Source organism: Takifugu flavidus, chromosome 3 (genome assembly GCF_003711565.1).
Source record: "Takifugu flavidus isolate HTHZ2018 chromosome 3, ASM371156v2, whole genome shotgun sequence".
Lineage (NCBI taxonomy): Eukaryota > Metazoa > Chordata > Actinopteri > Tetraodontiformes > Tetraodontidae > Takifugu > Takifugu flavidus.
Window position 1 is genome coordinate 10,867,448 of NC_079522.1, and position 17,253 is coordinate 10,884,700.

At 41.4% G+C, this 17,253-nt stretch overlaps 1 protein-coding gene and 1 long non-coding RNA gene across 2 annotated transcripts; one reads left to right on the forward strand and one right to left on the reverse strand.

Moving 5' to 3' along the window:
• Positions 1–237: 237 nt before the first annotated feature.
• LOC130522447 (uncharacterized) lies at positions 238–5,266 on the reverse strand. The gene is made up of 3 exons (XR_008949629.1): positions 5,110–5,266; positions 789–881; positions 238–700 (listed from the first exon to the last, which is right to left on the reverse strand). It is a non-coding gene; the product is annotated as an uncharacterized LOC130522447 (long non-coding RNA).
• Positions 5,267–5,387: 121 nt separating this feature from the next.
• Positions 5,388–12,929, forward strand: LOC130523010 (ALK and LTK ligand 2-like). Its single transcript, XM_057027939.1, has 6 exons — positions 5,388–5,770; positions 5,944–6,171; positions 6,677–6,730; positions 7,508–7,588; positions 8,920–8,999; positions 12,732–12,929. Exons 2-5 carry the CDS (start codon positions 5,955–5,957, stop codon positions 8,982–8,984), a joined length of 417 nt encoding a protein of 138 aa, XP_056883919.1. The 5' UTR covers positions 5,388–5,770; positions 5,944–5,954; the 3' UTR covers positions 8,985–8,999; positions 12,732–12,929.
• The last annotated feature ends 4,324 nt before the right edge of the window (positions 12,930–17,253 follow it).

Genomic DNA, 17,253 nt, shown 5'->3' on the forward strand with positions numbered 1-17,253 from the left:
AAGGTGGATGACCATGCAGACCTTCAAACCTTTGATTGTCATGATGTTCTTGATCTTCACGAAGTTCTTTGACTCTTGCATAGACAGATTATTATCTGTCCACTGTTTTAGTTGTTGTGAAAGTGTCGTGATGGTGACCTGCCACTTGCTCCGGTTACTAAGATGTTGTCAGAAATCTGAACATTTACTCACAGGTTTCTGGTGAGGTTTGACATGGATCTGTGAGTGTTTGAGGGTTTCTGGCAGTTTATTTGAAAGAATGGATGAAAGTCAACAAGCTCCAACAGAGGGATAAGTCATTTGTCACAAATACAGTAGCAGATTGTGCCAGTGTTGCTGCGATAATGCTGCAAAAATCGGATTTGAGATGTTCAGTATGGTATTTATTTTGGTTTTAACTGTGGTCTGACAGAAATTGTGTCGGGCATGAGTCCAAGATAATGTTAAAATGAAGATGTCACGGGAGGGTTCAGAACAGTTATTTGGGTACCGTGAAATTAAAAATTTGGGCTTAGTTATAGCGTTGTTTGGCAGCTTTTAGATGACCTTTCTCAAAACCCCTCATCCTGCAGTCCTTGAGGTGCTGCAGAGATAAAGCTCAGCCGTTGTTCATCAGAATGCGAGGAGCTGTGCATGTGTGCAGATTGTGGCAGCAGTCAGATGAAGCAGGGAGACAAATGGCGGCATTGTTGAGTTTGTCCTAGAGAAATAAAAAAAATAAAACACTTGTTGCTGACATTGCTTCCCATTTCAGACAAACAGTCACATGATTTTTTGTTGATATAAACCTTTTATTTATGTTAACCAGATTCCAGGGATGAAACAGGACACGTGGTTGATGGGCCAGGAGACGGAGCAGCTGCTCACTGGTTGGATTTGTTCTGAAGCAAAGGACAAAAAGAACGAAACAGCCTGTAGACAATATATGACAAATGAAGAGAGATTTACAGGGAAAAATATACTTTACAATTCAGACATTTTGACCCCTTCGTGAGTATTTTCCAAAATATTTTAAACCTTTTTTAAAATAACCTTTGTCGATCTGATGCTGGAGGCAAAATCTGCTTAAGTTGTTGGTCTACTAAACCAGAATAAGGAAATAAAAACCTTGTTTAATGTTGACTTTTTAGTTAATCATTTCTGTGTGTGTTTATTCCCATGTTACTGCCTATTGGGGACCCTGTCTTGCTGACCTTTTGCCCTCATGTGGGTTTGGAATCCTGAATGTTCATGTCAACCCGGCAGCATTTCCATTTCCCTGAGCGTTTATCCTAATGACTCACTCGTGAAATAATTTTTATTGAATGTGTATTAATATGAAAGTCCATTCCAAAGGGCGACATGTGTTTGCAGTTAAGTTGCTGCTCAGCCTTGTTCATTTTATGTCAAACATTATTACATAATCCATAACAACCGCTGTCCGCGCAGAACTAATAGAAAAGACCAAAATTCTGCCATGTTTTCCATCCTCCCACAGTCTCTCACGAAATCCTCTGAATGAAGTAAGACAAATTATTTGGCTGGGAATACCGTAATTTAAGTCTTTTTTCCTTTACGTTCCTAATGTAGCAAATAAATGCGATTGATCCAGATGATGTGCACTCATGCTTCCTTTTGTAAATCCATATGTCATAGCTTTTGTTGAGAGGGCCACACCGGGCAGTGGCATCAGACAAGTGTTTCAGGCCTCTGCCTCCTGTGTGTTGTGAAATCACCAATCTTTAGCTTTTGTTAAGAACAAGTTTTGAGGACCAAGAGGTTCAATTTGAGGGTTTCGGGGCATTTTAGGGATTTGTCTTGTGCTGTGCCAATCCTGAAGGACCACTATTCTTCATGAAGGGTTTTGTTGTTTTAGTTTGGAGGCCCTTTTAAGGTCTTTGGGTTCTAATTTATCGAAAAGTAGAGACTTCTTATCCATTCGGAGGTTTTAATAACATCCCTGTAGTCCAGTCTGAATAATGATGGAGTTAAACAGGGCTAACATGTCCTCACAGATGCTGAAAGTCCTCTTGGGAAGGGTCTTGGACAAGTTCCAAAACAGGGCATGTAAACGATGATCCAGGAGTCCAGAACTGGCTGGAATACATCCAGAGCGAAGCCGATGCTCGTGAGAAGGTGAATAAGTGGCCCCTGCTCTGAGACACCCGCTGTCACTCCTGTGAAAATGTCTCCTCAATCCCTGTAGAAATATAAGTGTGGAAGCCCATCAGTGCTCCATTTTATACATTAATAAACACACTCTGCACTTACATATACAGAATGTGTGTTTATAAATGTATGCATCTGACCTCTCACGAGTCCTGTTCTTACATTCCATCACATTTCTACTGCCACAAATGACCACTATTACATGCTAATGAGCAACTGTGTTTTCATTTACCACCAACACACACTCATGCAGGCAAACAAGCTGAGTGGTTTAATATCTGATAAGGCAGATGAACAAATACGGATGGAATTGTGAGAGCGGACTCTTGTTCTTGCCTACGAGAAGTGGCGTGTCTAAGTTCGGGAATTCTTGGCAGTTTAACTGGTTCCCAGTCTTCATTGCTTAACCTGAGAAATCCAGTATGAGACAATTTGTTACTTCTCAAATCAGAACATCTGGGACCTCTTCTTGCTTAGGTTTTGATTTAAGATAAGGCCCCAAACCACCGAAAACACAAAAGTCCAAATATAAATCGCTTCCATCTGATTGAGAAAATGTGAAAGGCTCCGAGAAACCCAAGAAACGTCTTAAAGCGTGAGGGAAAAGTCCAAACCTGGACAGTGGGAAGGTTGTATTCCCATTGTGGTTTCATGAACCCTCGTTACATGCGTGAAAGATTCTCTTGAGCACCCAGGACCCTGTTTGGCTTTTCTCTTTTACCAAGGAACATTTTACTGGACGATCACTGTAATCTCCATAAAACCTTCAAGGACGATCCAAGGCTATACAAATCAACAGTTTGACCTTTGGAAACTCTTTTCTTAGGCTAAAGAAACCCGCATCTCAGGATGTTCATCATTCATCTGTGGAATTTAGCGCACCTCTCGGGAAGTTGCCTTCAGTGACATCTGGCCTGTGGCTCAAATGTACCGGTACCTGTATTTTAAGAAGAAAAGGAGAAATAAAGATTGAGAAGGAGCAGGACTGGACAGTAATCTGGTTTCCATGTCAACATTGACACAGTAACAACACTGGGCAACTTTAGCTGCAAAACCCCTTTAAATTATCCGTAAAGTGCTCCATGATGAAGAGATGACCCAAAAGGATTTCTCTGTTAAGTTTTCACTGTTAAGTTTCAGCATGTTTGTGATTGACTTCAGTACTGGACTCAAAAATTACTTGCTTTCCATGACAATAAACTAAGAAAAATGAACCACCTGACCTTCAAATTGCTTATTACTTAGACTGAAGCAGTTGGAAATCTCTCAATTTAGGATAGATGTTAGATGATAGACGTGTTCAACCCTCTTACTAATCAGAAAGCAGTGGTGCAATAGTGTGATGCAGCTCTAGGCTCCTGAACAGACCGCCTCCACTTGCTGTCCTCAGGGATGACCGAGCACGGTGAGTGACTGGTGGCCGTCAGCTCCAGTCATCCCTCCTCCAACTCCTTCTCCACCGGTGGTTAACCCGGCTATGCTGCCTTTTACCTGGTAAACATTCATTCCCACTCCCACCAGATAGTGGCATGTGCATCAATTAGCCACCAATGTTCACAGACTACTACCTATGCAACACCTTCAGTTAAAGTAGCATATATTATGTCCATTTTGGTGCCTACATGGGCCATGGCCATCTCCAGCCAACGTCCCAATTTGCATTCCAACTATAGTTTGGTCACTCATGAGTTGGGATCGGTATCTGACCTCCCGGTCAGAGGCAGAGAGCCTGAAGCTCAGCTTCAGGCATTTTGCCAGGGAGACCAATCAGTGGCCCAGTTTGCATTCTGAAGGAACATGCAGACATTGTGAAGCAGTGCCCGGACCTTCAGTGCTCCGAACTACATGAGAGACTTCCAGTGGTTCATTTCACAGCTTCCTCCCACAGCCACTGCTGGTTGAAAGTGGGGCTGATGAAAGCTTTAGTGACTCGGGTCTGATCCAGAAAAACCATCTACCCCTGCAAGAAGTGGACACACCCAAGGAGATGTTAGCTATAAATGATCAATGACTAACACTGATCACGAAAACAAAACTGTTTTCTGGAAATCACCAAGAACGCATTACATTTATGTCCTCTCCTGTGACAAAGGTAGTGGTGAGGTTACCCTGGCTGAAGACCCATAATCCCCTGTGGAGAACGTCGAGGATGAGGATGGCGTCACCGCTGCCATGTCCACTTATTTTGGCTCATTACACGATGTCGCCATCTTCACCATCATGCATGTCACCTTGTGAAACTCCAGTAAGGGAAGGAGTGGAAGGCTTGGTGGGCTCTGTTCCAGGGTTCAACTGCATTGTCACCTCTCGGCTGGGACCCAAGATTGTGTAAAAACTGTATTTATTTATCATTAATGCATTAATGTTTTCACAAAAGGAGCTGCTTGGTGTTATAATTGAATTGCAAATCAAGTTTCCACAGACGAAATATGTCATACTTTGGTTTAAAAATATACCTTTAGGCAAACTTTTTGTGTACTATTTAATAGAGACAAAATGATCCGAATAAATTCCAAACAAGTGCTCAAGATAATAAAACGATATGACTGGAATTATGTCTGTAGATAATTGATTAAAAATTTACTTCACTAATAAAAAAATTATATGAATAATTAACTTTCAGTGCAGCTGCAGTGGCCTCAATTCACCAGTTAGATGTTTTATAATTTTCTGAGTAACTGTAATAAATGAGTAAAAGTTTCAGGTCTAATGTTGTGTTGTGTGTTGTGTGTCTAATGTGTTTGACATGAATGTGACAGTTACAGAGGACAGACGTGCTGCATAACCCTGCCTCTGCAGGACGTTAAACATGTACTTTACCTCTTTCCTTTTCTGACATTTGACCCCCATCTGTCACTGCATTTTCGATTATTTTGAAATTTTAACGCCGCAGCAGCCTTTGGTTTGCACAGATTCCAGGAGTTGTTTAACTTATTTAAAATCAGAATTAAAGAAACACACCTGTTCATGTTGAATTTTCACTCATCACGTTTGTGCGTAAATTCCGACCCTAGGGAGACGAATATTATGGGGAATATACCAAAGGAGAAAATTTCTGATCCAAAAACTACACGGCAGATATAAGGACACACGTGAATGAGAGGAGAAACGCCAACATTTCTGAATTCTTTCCACTATGTGGGAGTGCTGGGCTGCTGTAGATATTCAAAGTCTGGGCGCGCGTGTGCGTGTCTGTCCTCTCCTCTTCCTCCTCCTCCTCCTCCACCTTCTCTTATATTTCTGAGATCCCATACAGACCAGTCAGATAGTGATCACCGCACGGGACAGAGGAGATCAGACGTGATCCGCCGGACCGACCGCTCGATCACAACAGAGTTCGATTTCTCCCTAGGGTCGGGGTGGGCTGGCTTTGTCAGGTAAAGGTGGATATAAGCCTCTCTAGGTGACCTCTGCAATGAGAACTGCGAAGGTGCACCCCTCCACACTCCCAGCGCTCCACCACTGATTCGCGCGCCTCTAAGATGCCACATGGCTCTGGTGCTCCAAACGCGACTTCGACCGAGACGAACCCGGGATAACAAACCGCCCCGAGAGAGGTCCGACTGAAGAAGACCCAGAAAACTCACCAAAGATTCGGCAGAACCCAGAAATCGGGTCAGAGGTAACTGCTGAACCCAACTGTCCTGCAAACTTTTTAAGTTTTGTTTTTTAGACTCTGCAGGCAGGGGTTTTTGAATTAACTTGTGGGCGCGTGAACGTCTACGATGAAACGGCGAGACCCATCTGTCCAAGCCGATCAGGGCAACGATCGACTAATCTGTTGTGAACACACAGGTCCCTCAGTGATGCTTCTCCCGACGCTCCTCATCCTCATGCTGGTAGCGGGCCGGTGCGCCGCTGCTGCCTTGCTCAGCGGTCCTGGCCCAAGAGCGGACGGTCGAATGGAGATGCGCAAAGTGCTGGAAACAGTCGGCCGACATCCGTTGACGAGGACGGTTTCGGAAGTATCTGGACACGCAGCTAAAAGTCTGGAGAGGGGGAGCAGGTCACACCAGGGACCCGGTCAGTATGTTTGTAGAAGGCAAATAAAACGAGGGAAAAAAGCACTCAGAGCGCAATTTTCCCACATGTTGCTACACCCAGATTTATACTAAATAATTGCAGCAGTAATAAACGCAGTATTCTTGATCAGTTTGATTTTGCCCTATTATCTTTGAAAAATCAAAGGTCAAAGTCCCTCCGGAATCCAGAACAGCACCAAATTTTAATTAACTCTTCCTTGGACCATGATCAGCTTTTCCTGAAAATTCATTAAAATCCATTTGTTACTTTTTGAGTAATTTTGTTTACAGAAAAACAGACAGACAAATACCAGTTGTCTCATAACCTTCTTGGAGATAATAATTCCTCAGATATCACAAGCTTTGGCGCCTCTGTTTGCATCATTCCTTAAAAAAAAATCCAGGGCAGTGATAATGTCTAAGAATGGCTACCTCTGAGCATCAACCACTCCTTCTCCTTCTCAGAATTAGTTTAATAGCACTGCTGTTTATTTTTTTTATTTCAGAAGGTAACTCCAGAGATCCACGACACAAGGAGAAGTTCATCAGACACCTGACAGGTACGAGAAGAAACACAGCCGAGAAACAGAACATCCCTGCAGTCAGCAATCTTTTTTCTTTCTTTCTGGCCACATATGCCCCTGTAAACATGGTCCGATCAGTTATTTGATGTTGGGAAAACTGGTCTATGGGTGCGGACAGGAACTTGAAACCACAGACCTGTGTCAGAGGACAGAAGGAAGGTCACATTTTTTAGGAGTTTTATTGGAAATGGTCATGTTGTTACTGTGGGTCATGGCCATGGAAGGCGGTAAAAAGTATGTGAGAGGTGAAGAGGAGGAAGAGGTTGTTGTGCTGGATGTGTTTCTAGCAAGAAAGACCAGAACCTGACGGACGGACGGACAGACAGATAGATACAGTAGATAGATAGATGGCTAGTCTTGGTCTCTTTCTGCAAGTTCTTCCACTTTGGTTGATATTCTGAAGGTTAACACAGAAGGTTTTCATTTTAAATGCATGTTTTCCTGCTGCTGTTGTACCCATAGATGCTCACCTGTTCTTGCCACTCCCATCAGCCCCACCATTATTTAACCTCTCCCACCAACCACCTGTTTCGCATTAGTCTTCCTCCAGGTGTCCAACAAGCCTGCATTCATCTGTTGAGTAGGCATTTCTACTACCTCGATGTTGATCTAGACCTGCATCTGCCTGTCGTCCGTCACCTCATCCTTGCCGTTGACTACAAATGTCATGATCGAATCTTCCACCCTGACCTTTCCGTTCAAGCTCTAGCTAAATAGTTGTTCTCCTGAACGTGCCTTCTGTTATGTCCTCAGGTCCTCTTTATGTCAACAAAAAGTGTAGAAGATATTTCCACAAACTGTACCACACCACCAGAGACTGTACAACACCTGCCTGTAAGTACACTTACGTACACACACACATACACACTTGCGCTTGCGTGTTGTTATCAGCAGAATCATGTCCGAACAGCAGCAGTCCCTCAGATCTTCAATCACCCACGTCAGGCTGTGTTTATCTTTGAGAGAGTGTGCGGCTCAATGTGTCAACATTAGTGTGTGTGTGTGTGTGTGTGTGTGTGTGTGTGTGTGTGTGTGTGTGTGTGTGTGTGTGTGTGTGTGGAAACAAGTCTGTTCCTGCTGCAAATCTCTAACAAACTGCTCCAGCAGCTCTTGTCTTTTTTCTTGATTTATTGTTGTTTGTGCACATCAAGATATTTAAGGTATCAACATTTACAAAAAAAAAAAAGGCGACATTAGAACTTAAAGTGCTTCAACATGACTGGGTTTTGACTTGTGCTCTGCCTGGTTTCTATGTCCTGTGATACTGATGAGCAGTGCATTAGCTGCAGCCCTTAGCGTCTTGTAAATGTGGCCCAAGGGGGCAACACGGAGTCACACTGGCTTCCATTGTGCAAAATAAGGTTATTTAGAAGAATTTTATCAGTCTTCAACAACATGGGGAACATCAAAACATGGTGTTGAAATTTGTAAAATCTGATCAAGTCAACATAGTCAATTTTTGAAAATGTGTGGCCTGTTTTTAACTGAAGCGTGTGAATCAACACAACTGTGAAATATTTTAGTAGTGAGATGTTCCTCGCATACACAAATGTGCTAACTTGGATGCAGTGTAAACTATAAGCAGACGCTGCCCTTGGACGATCGACGCAACCCTTTCTTTAGTCGTTATGACATTGCAGTGGAATTTTGCATGTTTCTCTGCTGCTGTCAGATAAGGCTTGTTTTGAGTCATGTGTTTTTTTTGTTTTTTTTTGAATGAATTAGGGTTTGTGGTTTGGAAGGTTTGATATACACTTTTAAAGGCACTGCTTTGTTTTCCGCACCATACCCATGATCTGGAACCACATGATTGACTGAAATACGGGGCCCCTCGCTGTTTGGAACAGGCAGCTGATTCCACCTATGAATGGCATGCAATTTTATTAACCCTTTGATACCTGCCTGCCTGGTAAATTTGAGCATTTCTTTGATGTAGGATGCTTCTAAGCATCTCTTATATGTTACTGATGTGAGGGTAAATGAACTTAAAAGTGAGCAGATTTGTTTTTATTTCCTGAGTTTTCTTTTGACCCCTGCGCGAACCCTGCAAGATTAAACCGACAGTATATTTTTGTGATGCTCTATTTTATTTTATTTTTTTACAGATGTTTTTGCATGTTCTCTAAGCTTGGATCAACATCCTGTGTTGTTTTCTTTTCTTGCAGTTTTTAAACGATGTGCTCTCTTGCTGACGCGATTAGCCAAAAGCCGTCAGTGCACCGAGAGATAAACACAACGGGAGATGGTAAGGCTTCCTTTAAGTCCAGACACTTGTGTACACAGACCAAAATATATATTTTAAACATCGTAGCACCATGTCCTGGCCCTCTTTCTGTTTACAAAACCTACTGTCATGTATATGTTCTGAACCAGGAGGCACTAAAAAGGTCACTAGATGATTACGAGTGCCGATTCTGGGTAGAAAAGTGTTCCAGTCTGAAAAATCATCCACTTTCAGACTTAAAAGTCAGCTGATGTGATGAAGAAGAGACTGTGGATATCAACATGATCTTTGCCTGAAAGGGGAATTTTGAATTAATTTTACAACAAAGTTAAAATGGTGTCATAGCACATAAATCCGATCCGTTTTGTTGTGAAATAAAGACTTGTGATCATTTGAAAAGTCATTTTAAAATTAGAGTTCAGCACAGTGATTTCAAATGACCATCCTGCCCGCTGCAAAGCACTGTGTGATGTGTTCTGTGGAAATATGGAGGACTTTTCTCTTCTGCACAAATGTCCTTTCAGCCCTGACCTCCAGACCTACAGGGCTGAAAGGACCACATTCTACCTGTGGGGCTTCCAAACCCACATGATGAACCCAGACTTCTCAGCAGTTAAGCTGAGTTCACTTCTGTCGGGTTTGGAGCATAACACCATGCTCTGATTTACACCTCCACAGTGGGGTGTGTAGGAGGGGTAGCAGGGGCACGATGGCTCAGCCAGTGACTTAAACCGACAACATCAGAGAAGCACAGCAGTGTTGATGGGTCAGTGTAGATCTGGTGAGCTCAAACTTTTGTTGGTCAAACATTTAGATATCTTGCAGCCTTTTGTGAAGCTGAAAAACATCAAATATTCTCCGATCAAACTGCATTTGATATTCCAGAATGAAAACAGAATTGGTCTGAGGGGGGTGGGTTCCATTTCATCAGATCATCTTTGAGATGTTTTTACAATGTGACCGATGTCCACCTGTGGAAAATTCAGTTGATTTGGAATGATTTTGTCAGGTTTTAAAAACCAAACATTGATGTCCAAAGAAGGGCCTCTGGAGAAAAGGTCTGGAGAAGACCAGGGAAACATTTTTGCTGTGGACTCCAATATCAACTTCTAGATTAAAACCTAGTTCTAGGATGAGCCAGAGCCCTGAGCTGAACCCAGCCATACAACCTGAAACTGTCTCCCAACCACCATCCAGGTCAACCCTGACAGCCTGGCAGGATTTTGTGTTGTTAAACCTAGATTGATTAGAGATTATTTGAAGGCTTCCACATAACAAAATTTGAAAAAAGTGAAGTGTAACCTTTCCCTGCCCTGTCAGGAGCAGAACCAGTTCACCCCAGTGGAATACCAGAGTTTATCTGATTAGACTGGTTAACCATTGTGGACTTTATATATCTTCCTTGTGTTCACTCTCCCAGCAGGAAGGGTTTTGATGACATCACAAAGGGTGATCCTATCAAGGGGCCCATCAACCTAGTAGCACCACCCTCCCATGACACCAATCCCACCCACCCCTGTCCTCAGAATTGCCTCTGACACACTCCTGCAGCCAGGACCAGGCCCTCTTTTCTCATTTTCCATCATCTCATCTGACTGATTGGGAAAAAATCAAACTGATTGATACTGGTGATGGATCTGACCCTCCAGGTCCAGTTTCTGCAATTGTTCTAGTTTATGAGGATTTCAACTGTGGTTTAAATCTTTTTACTCATGTTTTATTTATTTTTTATTTTTTTTGGCCTCTTTACTGCTTTGGAGCTGTTGCACGGAGCGCTGGACCAGAAAGCAGATAAGGAAATGCAGGACCGACAACCGCTGTTACCTTTTTTCCTGGATTGGAGGAGAAGGTCCAAAAAGAGTTTAAAAAGACTTGTTTTGGGGCTCTTTTTGGACATTGAAGACATTGACAAGAGGAGCATGTTGCCATCCTCTTTGCCGCTGAAGCCTTAAAGCTGCTTTTTGTCCTGCTAGTAGATAATTGGACTTTTATTTTTTTCTGTGGTCAGCAAAATAACCTGTCGTTCAGACAATAATGGCTGTCGATTCAGGCAGGTCTAACCTTCCACCTCCTCATTTTCGCAATTCTGCTAGGTGACATTGACTGCATCCAGGTTGATATTCTGCGTAGGTCCCCCAAATATATGGCTTTGTGCAGGACTGTGGGAAAAGTACCACATAAACTGGAAACATTTTTCATTAATTGTCACAAACAATCACAAGACAAATCTGCTACAGATGTGCTGTCAGATTTAGAATAGACTCCACCATCCTCCACCAGAAACGTGCTGACCCATTAGAATGTTTGGCTGCTTCGTACATGTCGCATCAGGTTTTTCATTCAGGTTCATATTTTTGATCTGAGAAGCAACAGAAAATGTTGCCACCTCTGAACAACCTCACAAATGATATATGTGTAAGTTTCTCTGTTTGTTCCTCAGGCAGCACCAACCAATAATTATCTATATATGTAATATGCGCCCTAAATTGGAAATTAAAGGTTTGGGCTTTTTTTCTATTTGAAAATGGGACCACTGAAAACAAATTTGAAAGAATCAACTGTTTTCAAAAAAGTTTCCCCTCTTATCCAGGAGGCTTTTTCAGAACTGAGGAAGTCCAGTTGATTTTTTTTTTTTTAAACTAAGAACATTCATCAAGATGAATCATAACTTTTAGTGTTATTCTCTTTGTCAGTAATGGTTTGTTTACCTTTGTTCTTTAGACGTTTGAATGCTGACTGCAAATGAATGCAGGCGTTCCAGATCCTCTTTTAGTCACACGTGTAAAGTAATTATTTGTTGACCATAGACATTAGTAGATGCCAAATAAATGACAGTGCAGTCACAAAACAACTGATTTTGTTTTTTGGAGCGGTTTTTGGTCAATAGCCTTATATTTAAATAGCATAATTTATTAATAAATTATTTATTGAAGGTGTGTAATATAATTTTTGTAATATCTGTGCTTCGAATTCCAACGCCTTACTTTTTATCTCAAACTGATTTTTTTTTCAAACTGTTGTTTCTTTTTAAACAATGTCGAGTCTCACTTCTGCTGCAGGATTGTGGATCCGCATCAAAAGGAAAAAACTCTTTAAATTCCTTCAGCAGGAACAAGTGTGATTTCTGTTTTTAATTTTATTGTTTCTCCATTGATTTGAGGTTATTCAGCTGGTTTCTGATGCAGCTGTGGGAGCTAGAAACAACAGAAAGCTTCAGTGAGGACTGAAAGTTTTTCCTGTTTTGTTGGAAGCCTGCAGAGATTTTTACCGTACCTTCTTTTTAAATCCTGTGCAGAAAGGTACCCATGCCCCAATCTTGTTTTTGCTCTTATGGCTAAGTTCTATCAGATTTTTTGGTTTAAAGTAATACTAGGCTCTTGTTTGTGTGCATAAACCAGATATTGGAAAGATCCATTCAAAAGGAGAGTCTATCCTTATCTATCCATCTTTGATTCTGCATAATCAGGGATCAATAACCTAGTTTTATCACGCTTCAAAATGTCGTCCCCTGGCTTACACAACTGTGCTCCGAATAGAAGTGAACATCTGTGTTTTCTGTAAAGCAGGTGATTTTTTTCCACAACCATAGTTACATGATGCATTATGTTGATACATTTTAATGACACTATTCTGGATGTATTCCGTATGAACTGCTGCTCTGTGTGCATTTCATTCATACAAATAGAGAAATAAAACCATACTTTGCTAAAAGGTTTCTTACAGATTTTCTCATTTTTCTATTTTTTTCTTCAGGTCCAAAAAGCCCTTTGGTTAGCATTTGGCTGTCAAAACTGCAACATCAAATTTCAAAAGAAAAAAGCTTCAATCAAAGCAGTTCAGGGATTGCGACTGTTGAGCAGGGAGAAAAAACTGCAATAGTAACGATGATGGTTTTGTGCTCCATTCAACCGACGCTTTAAATATAAATTCTTGGTTAGTTGGAAATTGTTATATTAAAATGGGGACTTTGGATTCTGTTTATTCCTCGTTTGATTTAGTTTGCCCCACCTCGTCATACATTTCCCGCAGTTGAGACCTCTCACACGCACTCACTGCCTGGCATCTTTGAAAGACACAAAAATAACATGACGCCACCTAGATAGCGGTTCCATGGTCTGAATCAATTTTGAAATAGTAAAGTATTAAAAACTTTATATGATGCCACATAAATGAGAAATGCCCTCCATTCAGTAGTCCTGACATCCCTGTTGATGGGTTACATCTTCGATGATGTTTAAAAATCCCAAATCCCACTTTCTTCAGTTCAATACTCTTAACTGATAATATTTTACCGCCAAATTGTGGCAAACTCTAAACGGACGGAAGGCGATATCACCACTCGTTTCCTGGTTGCTGAGCAAAACACATGTATTCATATCTAAGCTATCCAGGCAAATATTTATACACTGATGACATACAGAGGTGTTGTCTGTACATGTAGCATCTGAACCTTCCATAATGCAAAGAATTTCTTGAAAATATCGAACAATGTGCCTGTAAAGTCGTTCCGTGAGTGCCACTGAAAAGGACTTAAATAGAAAGTTTAGTATTTGCTCACCTTCTTTCAGCCTTGTTGCGTAAGAGCTATAAACTTGAATAAGTTTTGCAGTATATTTTCTCAATAGCAGATCTTTTTAAGCCATTGCTGTAGTAGCAGTTTTTGCCAGTTTTGGGACCTGTACTTCAAATCCACCTTGATGTCACAGCTCATTACTTTAAATTTGCTTATTACTAGCAGGCTTCAGCAAGTAGAGACAATGGGAGTCCTGGTGAATGCTGGATGTGTCCAGGTTCAGGACAAATGCCAATATCCGATTATACCTGACAGGATGAGCCACATCGTAGCAGCATAGAAAAAGGGAAAAAAGGAAAAAATAAAAAAGTTCTTCCCCCAACTTCAGGGCTAAACATTCTAAATTTATTGAGATTGATAAAGAATTTGATACATTTTTACAGAAATGGGACAGGAACCCAATTTGTTCTGGTTCTATTATAACAGTGTAAATTATAAACAAACAATTAGTTCCAGAAAATTTTAATTCACATGTTACAGCGGTAGCCCGTGGTGTACAGTACAGTATAGTACTAAAAGAAAAAAATAAATAAAAAGACTCTTATGTTATGTACATTACTATGTACAATATACATTACAGAAATGAAAAATTATATACAAGAGAAGTGTCAGACAATATGAAGAAAAATGAAGGTGCACGATTAATTTGAGTCAAATGTAAACAATATGTGACTGCATGGTTTATGCAAAAACACCAACATCTGATTTGATTCTGGTGAATGTGTGTCTGTGTTAGCGGCAGAGTTTTCACTCAACCCAGTTCCTGTTCACATGACAGAGAAGAAAGTCACACAGTCACACAATCACCACAATCCGCATGACTGCACAGAGGGCATGTTCCTCTTCCTTTAACCTACTTCTTTTCAGTTATTTCCTATCTTTTATGCTTTGTGGAATTTATTAAAATAGGATCATCTTCAACAAACTAAGAAAACACAGCTTTTACTTTCCATTGTTGCATCCCTGGGCTACCTTTCTCTTGAGCTGTTTTTTTGTGATCAAATTTCTATTTTATTTTAAAGAAACGTGTAGATGGACACATGCCAAAAATATATCAAATATATCATCAAGATATGTAGTTAAATACATATACAACTGAACTCACAACTGAAATAAATTAATAGTAAATAATCATGAAAAAAATAACACCCCAAATATTATTCACCCATTTCCAGGATCCAGAACTCCAAACCTCAGTCACATATTTATGACAAAGGTCAAATCTCCAAATAGACAATGTCAAAATGTGTCATTTAGTAAAGTTTCCTTGGAATTGCTACCCTCTGGATATAACTGTAATGTATTTGCTGATGATCTCTAATAAAAACTGAAGAAATTATAGGTGAGCTGCTTGTGCCAGTGGTTAAAGAGAAAAGGCAAATAGCGGAGGCCTGAGAGGACAGCCTTGTCCTAATCCCATTCAAATTAGCAAATTTTTAAATGAGGATTAACCGTACGGTAAATGCTAAATCCAAATGTATGACCATTGGCAGAGCGTCTTAGATTAAAGAAGTTGGTCCCTACTATCGATGCTGCCTGTTTGGGTCATACTGTCAAAAGTCCAGGGAAATGTGGGACCAAAGGCAGTGAGGAACAGGAACTGGTAGAGGGAGGCCTGAAAGAACTTGGTGAGAAGACTTGTGTTGAGCACATACAAGACAGCCCTCCTCAAAGTTTCGAGTCCCCTCTTTCAGGGCGGCCCACCAAATCCTTTGATGAAAAACCTCTTATGTTCTTTAGATACCTGAATGGAGTAGGTTTTAAGGTAGGGGACAATTGCAGCACCACAGGCTTTAATGCAAGGAACAAAAAGACCACCATCGGCCAGGCCCTGGGATCAGCCTGGCCATCAGTGGTAGATCTCACTCTCTATTCTCAGGCTAGGCAGAGCGGCTTCCAGACTCTTCCCTGTCGGGCGATCAACGCACACCTGAAACCGATCTCCAGCCAATCACTCACACCTGCCGTTCGCTTTAAAAGCCTGGTCAACTCCCCAATCATTGCCAATTTGTTGTTAACCCCCTGTGGTACAGCCTGGCTCCTAAAATGCTGAATGTAAGTTTGTTTCATCGTTCCTGTTTCAGTTCAGAACTGATTGTTAGTCTCTCCTGCAGATCGCCTTTCGGATGCCTGTTCACACTGCCCAGCCTGCTCCAGTTTGACTGTGTTTGTCTACTTCCACCACCACTTGGTTTTGCCTTGAACCAAATTTTCAGTAAATCTTATTTCTAACCTCATCCAGTCATGTGTTTGCATTTGGGGGTCTTGATTAGTGTCTGCAGTGCTGCACACCCTGGCTCCCTTCAGCCAATGCCACCAATCTTCCAGAGCCATCTTGACTGCCAACAATTCCTGATTGCAGATATCCTTATTCCTCTCTGCAGGGGTATGGTATCATGATTATTCATGATACCATACCCCTGCTTCTTTGCACACGCTTCTGAATCATTAGTTGCTCACTGAGCCAACATAGCCCCAACTCCTGACATCAGAGGCATCCACCTCCACCACAAATTGACCTCCTGATCAAGTACCTGGAGGACTGGAACAAAGATGAAGCTGGGCTTAACAGTCTGTCTGCAGTGTTCACCTGGAAAAGCAATTTAGTGTGTTTTGAGAGAAGCAGCCATTGAACTGTAATTCCATAAGAACCATCCATTAAAGGTTTACAAATCCATGAAACATTGGGACTTGGTCAAGAGGTAACAGCGGATACCTTTTCTGGATTCATCTGGGTGCCCTCCCGAGTCATGAAGTATCCCAAGAAAGATGCTGATGCAGCATAAAATTGCCACTGCTTTACAGTATAAAGAATTTTTCAAATATGATGCTTCAACACGTCCATGAGAATGTTGCTCATGAGGGCCTGAAAGACTGCAGTGGCATTGATCTAAAAGCTTTGACCAGATACAATAACCAGAGGGGGTGTTGAAAGCCATTTCTACTCATCCCCCTCTTGAATCAGGACCAGAGCATTGTGAAGCGATAACTTGGTAAAGAAAGTGACATGTTGTGGCGGCTCAAAAGCAGTAAGTCTAAACCTGTATATTATTTAAAATAGTACAGTTTGATAGAATAGAAAATTGAATATATTCATTATTCACCTTATTGGTGATACTTCACCTGAACTGGCAGCAACACCCAGTGTACTGTTGTCAGCCATCTTCGCCTGTGGCGCAGCCCGTCTACTTCTAGCATAACCAGATGACCCCCTGGGCTCGTCATCCTTGTTAGTCAATCGTCTGAACAGCTCTTCTTGTTTCTGACATGTCCTTGTTGATGCCTGCAAAGTATTTGGATTGATCTTTGGGGGTTTTGTTCATTTGCTAGTTTCTGAAGAAGCATGTGTATTTATCAGTGGAGATTACGGTAAATCATCCTCCAGCCTCCTGAGCTGGAGATCAGGAGAGGCTTGGGTAACTTTAAAGCTAGTGATAGCCCTGTTGCTTGGCTGGTGTTGAGACACATTTGCAATTTTTCAGCGAATTTGGCAAATTGTTCGTGGGAGGATTTTACAATCTGCAACTGATTAAAGGGAAACATGAAAAATTGTGAATGCCAATTTATATTCACACCAAGTATAAACTAGTGGTGCCTCAGCTTCTCACCTAAACTCCCATTTTGCCGTGTCTTCCCATCCTACTAAGCAAAAAAAAATCCTGTCACTCTAAGTTACAGCATAAAGCACACGTGTATGGAGCA

Bases quoted from the DNA above. Each gene is read 5' to 3' on its own strand.
- LOC130523010 (XM_057027939.1), top strand. From the start codon at position 5,955: ATGCTTCTCCCGACGCTCCTCATCCTCATGCTGGTAGCGGGCCGGTGC. The intron at 6,172-6,676 runs GTCAGTATGTTT...TTTTTATTTCAG, and splicing joins CAGGTCACACCAGGGACCCG to AAGGTAACTCCAGAGATCCA. The intron at 6,731-7,507 runs GTACGAGAAGAA...TTATGTCCTCAG, and splicing joins GTTCATCAGACACCTGACAG to GTCCTCTTTATGTCAACAAA.